We start from the raw sequence: 7,072 nt of genomic DNA, 5'->3' as shown, positions 1-7,072 counted from the left end.
CCTTAATCTATTGCTTTGGTCATTAAGATTGTCCATGCCACCTATTTCCACATAAAACATTCTCAAGAACACTATTATTAAAAACGTTTTTACTAAAAACACAATAAAATTCATAATTAAAAATCCGAGTGTTTAATAAAAACAATTGAAGTACTTTCCGAAGAAAAAAACATCCGTCGAAAACTTCTCCTAGTGCACAAGAAGGAAAAGTCATTTCAACTCGGAACCCTACCATTCAACAATTGGCAAATAAAATGCGACAAAGGTACACTGGGCTACTAGCCTGCCGTCGCAATTGTGCGTTGTGCTATTCAATTGATTGCTCAACTTTCCTGGTTGAAAGAAAGAAGAACGAACACGGCTGAGCAAAGATTTTTACATTGTATTTGTACTCTTCGACAAGCTCTCGGAATTTTCTATTATGCTTCGGAGTATTCTATATATCAAAGTTGAAAGAAAGAAGAATGAACACGAAAGTTTTGTCTCATTCCAGTAATCCTCAGATATATACAACCAATTACAATGCATATTTCCGATACCTACTTCCTTGAGCTAAAATTATATGGTGCTCAAGGGTACATGATGCTCTGGCCTTTTAACCATTAATCTTGGCTTTTGTTTCTTTGATTAAAGATCTAACGGTTAAAACGTCAAAAATATTCGATACTAAGAATATAGAAAATCTCCTTTCTTGAGTGAAAACTAGTTTCTACCGGTCTAAAATGTTCTCTTGTTGAAGTTGCGTGTACTCAAAGAGTGTGGGGGTATGACAGTGGCAGATCAATACCTACAATCACATGGAGCTTAGGATTCGGTCTGGAGACATGCCAACGGAACAAGTCAAGCTGATTGAATTTGGTTGATGGGGAAAGCCAGAATCTAACCCCAAGAATAACTCATCAACATAAAAAACACCATGTGTAAACACATACAATGCACCATAGTAACCAGCTCGACTGGAATAAGTGTCGGTCTGAGGCTGCTTTTGGAAGGGCCAAAATGCTTTCTGACAACCAAAAGGGTTCCTAATCGCCGATTATGTTTGCTATGTGTTTCTTCAGGTAGCACATCAAGTGCTTTTCTAAAAAGCACTTGGAGTTTTAATTAACATTTCCACATGTTTCTAATTAAAACATTTCTCACAGAAGCGCTTAGTAGTAGAAGTGCTTCTTACAGAAGCGGTCCCAAACAAACCCTAAGTTGGAATATAATAAGGCACAGAGGATGTACCGAGAATGTCTTCATCAATTAGTTGCACTCACTGAAGTGCGGGACAAAATTACAGGTTGAACCGTGACCACGTAAGTGGTTAGGTGAGGACCACGAGGTACCACCCTCATGTTCTTCTGGGACTCGGTGATTGATGCATGTCATGTTCCACAAGTTACATTTCAGTCTTGAGCCTAACCTAATCACAATTACGAACTATTAATTGAACAGCACATGATTGAGACAAAAAGCACATGATGACAGATTTAAGGTATTTCCATCCGTCACACCTACTGAGCTTCTCAGATTTGAACTACTGCAGTAACTTAATACCTTTTTCGTTCTAATTTCCTGTATACCTTTTTCTAATACATTTCTTCTACGTCTCTTCCACCATCCTTCCTACACTTTTCTATATTCCTCATTCTCCCATGTAGTTCCCCTCCATGCTAAAATCTAAAAACAAAATGATTATCAACGGGCGCTTAGTCTAAAAACAAAATGATTATCAACAGGCGCTTAGTCTCTAGTTTTTAGTTTTCGTTTTGATTAGCACTCCAATACATTTTCTCCCACCTCCATCCCTCCTTCCTCTCTTCTCGCACCTCTTTCCTTCCCCTATGTATTTCCCTCCTATCTTTAACTAAAGAGAAATAACAGAAACCAAAGACCAAAAACGAAATGTTACCGCACAGTCCCCGAAACCTTCAAAATTTGCAGTAACGTGCTTTTGGGGTTCACCTATCTAAAGTAATGTACTTTTGGTGTCTTAGTTAAAACTCACAGGGAGGTTAGTTAAAAACAGCTGCTTATTCATCCTTTCATAGTTACAGCACCTGAAACTAAATTTTGTGTATGTAATTTCCTCCCACATGTACTACTTTATCCCAAGAAATTGATCCTCTTTTAATGTATATGCTACTAGTACCCATTCAGTCTATCATTTATATACAAATAAATGCTTACTGGGTCATTTTCTAAATCGTGAGCCCTTGTCTGGTCGACTCCTTTCATCCCACACAGAAGCCCAGAAGAAAAGAGACATCCAAAAAAGAACAGCAAAGAAGATCTGTACTTTGTCCTGAAATTTGGAGAAAGATGCTGCAAGACCTGTTCCATAAAAAGTTAGAAACAGACCAGTGAGAAACTTGAGGTCAGTGCTCTATACAAAGTAAGCCTGAACTAGGAGAAACAGAGCTGCACGATTCTGAAAAGCTTGAATAACCATTATATATGTGATAGACAAGTAGTTATATAGCAAGATGTGGCAACATGTAAGCTTTGTAAAAGTGAACATGTAAGAGTATCCGAACAACATTACAAATAAGAGAACACATTCAAAAAGAGAGGAAAGGGAAGCCGGGAGGCAGGAGGGATTTTCCATCAACCAAATATTTCACAATCTAATGGCGTCATGTACATAGCCTAACCTAAACGTATAGTTACATTTATTTCAATTAAATGCAACTCAATTCTTGGCTCTGTTTAGTGCCCCCTCATATGTGGGTTTCTCTCTGCCATTAGAGCCTAATATGTTCAAATTGGATCATATTGTAAGGATGCAGTTGCAAGGATTCAAACTCAAGATATCCCGCTTCAATACTATGTAAAGCATTTGAGATAAGAATAGCTGAATTAATCTTACATTAATTATGATTAAAGTGATAACCACCCTTAAGAAGCTAAGATTGACTGCACTCTATAAGGTCCCCAGACTACTCACTCCTGATCAAACAGGCCCTTAAATTCCGCATCTAAATCTCATCTCCATAATGGAAATTCAGTGAAACAACCAACGAAACAAAACAGCAAGCAGTCAGACACACGTACAGTTCTCTCTAAACAAACAACCGATTACAGATTGTGTATCCTACCAATATCTTTACGATACAAGACACCAATATGATGATTAGTTTATCCAAAGGACTAAAGTACCATTCCCGAAAACACATGATTACCTCAATTACACATCATATCGCCAACAATCCCAAGAAAAATCTCCTTTAAGGCTCACTTGTTATCCTTTATCTGATTCTCACACACTAGTCCACATAAACAACAGCTATAACGTATGCAACCAACCTATTTTCGTCTTCTATATATCCAATAATACTACAAAGCCATATCAGCCTTTTCAATAAATAGTCATATAGTTGGATCATGTTTATGATACAAAAGAACATACCGTGATTCATTCAAAATATTCTCCAGAAAGATGTTATCTGGGTGAACAGGATTTTCAACTCAATAAACATCCATTAAAACTTGCTTCCTTACAAATGACATGCACTGAAAACAAGAACTTTCTGACATTCTTTTTTATTAAAAAAAAAAAAATGACAATGCGAGGGAAGCTTCATTTCTATCATAAAAACCTTTAAAAAGTGCTTGGCCCTTAAAACCCGCTATATGAGACACTACCTCCGGCCAAGTATTATATATTCCTGGTGCAATACCTCTAACCAATTAATAGTTTACATATCGAATAGGCTGGACCTTTGAAAAACTAAAAAATTATTGTATGGAAGAATTAACAAAGAAAGAAATGAAGAAGAGTAAAGGAGAATACAGTTTTTGTGGAGAAACATACATCCAGAACCAACACACTTCGTGCGCTGGTAATCTCATTGGGTTTATTTGTGAAAAACTGATGCTATAAGTTCCACCATCCTTTTTTACCACTATTTTCAAATTGCTTATAAATATGAGAATTTGGAACATCAATGTTGAAAATGAAGTTTCTTTTAGAGAGATGAGGTAAATGTTGTTGTTAGGTATGATACTAGTAGTGGGTTGAATAATTAATGATACTCAGCAAGTAGAAGGATTATGCTAAAATATAGCATTAGAGTACGCTAAAATGCAGCACTTGGGCATGGTGACACTTTGATTGCAACTTTGGTATGAGGCAATAACACCAACAATTAAATATACTTTTATAGTATAATAAACATGGAATTCAGGCATTCATACAGCATTGCTTGGACAAGTTTAGCACAAAAGACTGGAGATAATTCAAGTGCATCTTCAATGGTTGGGTGCTCTATTGATTTTAGCACATACAAATATCAAATATGCCATAATTTGGTACATCTACTCCAATGGTTCGGATCATTTTTCAGAACATCAGTACTTTTCTTCTTCCAGTTATCAGTTTTTTTTTCCTTACCTAGCATACTTTATTCAACTAACATAATTGGTGTACCATTCCTCTTTAACCATCATTTCTCAAAATGAAACCATAAGTATCCACATTTAACGCAATTCTAACGGTAAATTCCATTTTTTTCGTGCCAATGCTATTTTTGTCACACCCAATTAACAAAATAAACCATTGAAGCCAAATTCCAGCGTACTTAACATCTAGGCATGCTGTAGCATATTTGGCATTTAGATGTGCCAAAATATATACCATTAACATGTCCAACCATACACTCTTAGAGCTAACTGCAACCATTTGCGTTAAATTTATCATCCTAGTTCTATCTTGCAGTGCTAGAATACCTAAATGCTATATTTTAGGATGTTACGGTTTGCGCTATAACTTCTTGTGACAGCTTGTAACACTGAATCTAAATGCTATTGTTTAGCATACTCACTCCAAGTCTCCAATTACGCTCATATTTTAGCGGAACTTAATTTTTTACCATCCTGTACATCAACAGACACTCCATTTACTATAAGAGTGCGTGTAAGGCACTAAAGATTATAACTTTTGAGAATTGCAATAACAAGCTTAGAACACCTTCGTTCTCCAATATATAATAGCAATACTAATTAAACATCAAACTCTAAAAATTTCCATAAGACCCAAACAGAGGAGTTCGAATTCCGCCGTTTGGGTTCAAAACGTCTGCTTGGAAAACCTAGCATGGAAATGAAACTAGAGGGTCTAATTTTCGACGAATTATAAGAACTATAGTAGTCAGTTAGCTGTACCTGCGAGGCTGGTCGAGTCAGAATCCGGGGGAGGGAGAGGCGGTCCTGATTGGGCGGCAAGGCAACGGCCGGGACGAGAATAAGGAGAGACGGATGGACGGCGGGGATGAAACGGAAAGGGGGAGACGTGATCGGCGGAAGTAGGGCAAGGGAAGTGGTGGCCAGCGGAGGGGTTTGAGAAGGAGGAGAAGAAGAGGGAGTTTGGGCGGGGGAGTGGTAATGGCGGGTTTGTGTAGTGAAATGGTGTCCAGGGAAGTAGAGTTGCTGCTGCCATTTTTGGGAAGTTTGTTTGATGTTTGAAGCCAAATTGGATTTATATTGGTGCTAACGTGTAAGTTTTGCCTTGTTGATTTGGGGTTCCATTTTGTTGGGCTCAAATTCATTTTAATGTTTAGAGCCAAGTCTAATCCTAATAAAAGACATTCTTTTACTCCTATGCACAATCATATTCGTTGTTTTAGTTTGATATATTCAATCCGATTAAAAAAAAAAAAAAAGTGACAGTGAGATGTTAAAAGTAAAGTGTGAAAATCAGCTAAAAAAGGGAAAATAATATGGTTCATCGTACATCGTGTGGTCGAAAATCATTTGAAATTTAAAATTAAATCTAAATAGTACTTAAGAAAAATTGACCGCACGATGTACGATGAACGATCACAGAATCCCTAGGTAAAAGGATTTGGCGAGGATCCCTTTCCTAAAAAAAGAACAATACATGATATAGCATCCTTGTTGTTCCAAACTTCAACTACCTAAGGTCTTTCAGAGTGGTTTGGTTTAGGTGAATATAATGTCTATATATAAGAATCAGGCATTGTGAGTTTAATTCGTATTACACTACTGATACAAAGTAATGAACAAACCCAATTATGAAGTTTTATCTTAAAACACCTTGGTACAGTAGTGGTGAAATACGCACCTGTGTTTTGATGTGGGATTAAATTCATCCACATCCATAACTTGTCTTGAGCCACATAACCCAAACAGATACTTAACAAAAGTTCAACACTTTGTAAGATCAAGTCTGACGTACGAGTCCATCGTGTGGAAGAGACAAACGGCGAGAAAAAACAGAAGTGGGATATGAAACGGAATATAAATCGGTGCAATGAGCGCGATGTTATATGATTGGATATAACCTCAAGCGACATTCAGAGTTCGGCACGAGAGCGTCCAAATCATGTTTAAGGTTTAAACCTTCATCTTCTTTGAGTATCTTTATCTTCATAGCCTATTGTAAGTTCGGAGATCTGAAAGTTCTTTTGGAAAATGCTTTTAAATTATCCTTTAAAATTATTCTAATCATTAAGAGGAGGGGGGAACCTAACACCATATCTATTAGGATATTGGACCGCTTTTGAATGACTAAAAGCGATTTTAAAGAAAATATTTTTAGAACTAATCGTTAATAAAAATGCAAGTTAATCTTGAAAAAGCATTTGGAGTGCTTCCTACAAGAAGCACCACTTTAAATGCTTTTGAAACCTAAAAATATTTTCTCTAAAAGTTTTAGTCTTTCAAAAGCACTTTCTTATATTCTAAAAAATAAGGAGTTTTAACGAAACACTTCCGGTACTGTTCACTTTTAACGAAAATGACATTTTTACTCTAAACAGTCACTCCTGATACTATTCACCTACAACACATTTTTGTCATTTTGATTAAAACTCAAAATTTCCAAGTCCTTTTCATTAGTTTTTCTTAAAAAAATATAATCGAGAATACCAAAATCAACGTTCACAATACAGACCTTCACAGTGATTTGTATGGTCTTACCTTCTGATTGTAGAATTTTGAACAAATAAGTTCCTTACTTGGTCGAGATCGCTTAATTCAAAAGTGAGTATCGATGCAATCAATAGCATCACCACTATACCGAAGTATTCGAATGCATAGCCGATCTTGGCCTCGATTTGGCACAGCC

The 7,072-nt window shown here is 36.5% G+C and overlaps 1 protein-coding gene across 4 annotated transcripts; it reads right to left on the bottom strand.

The window, feature by feature from the left end:
* Positions 1-216: 216 nt before the first annotated feature.
* Positions 217-5,454, bottom strand: LOC148689627 (uncharacterized). 4 transcript variants are annotated; one of them, XM_088689284.1, is made up of 3 exons: positions 5,149-5,454; positions 2,176-2,319; positions 217-332 (listed from the first exon to the last, which is right to left on the bottom strand). In XM_088689284.1, the coding sequence occupies exons 1-2, from the start codon at positions 5,420-5,422 to the stop codon at positions 2,180-2,182; spliced, it is 414 nt and encodes a 137-aa protein (XP_088545410.1). In that variant the 5' UTR covers positions 5,423-5,454; the 3' UTR covers positions 217-332; positions 2,176-2,179. The 4 variants fall into 4 exon arrangements, with proteins under 4 accessions (XP_088545410.1, XP_088545408.1, XP_088545409.1 ...); XM_088689282.1 differs by lacking the exon at positions 217-332 and adding an exon at positions 468-1,408; XM_088689283.1 differs by lacking the exon at positions 217-332 and adding an exon at positions 468-1,403.
* Positions 5,455-7,072: the final 1,618 nt, after the last annotated feature.

This window comes from Pyrus communis, chromosome 17 (assembly GCF_041283825.1).
Source record: "Pyrus communis isolate YQ-2024b chromosome 17, ASM4128382v1, whole genome shotgun sequence".
In the NCBI taxonomy this organism is placed as follows: domain Eukaryota; kingdom Viridiplantae; phylum Streptophyta; class Magnoliopsida; order Rosales; family Rosaceae; genus Pyrus; species Pyrus communis.
Note: the sequence above shows the minus strand (reverse complement) of the source record. Positions and strands in the feature narration are given on the sequence as shown.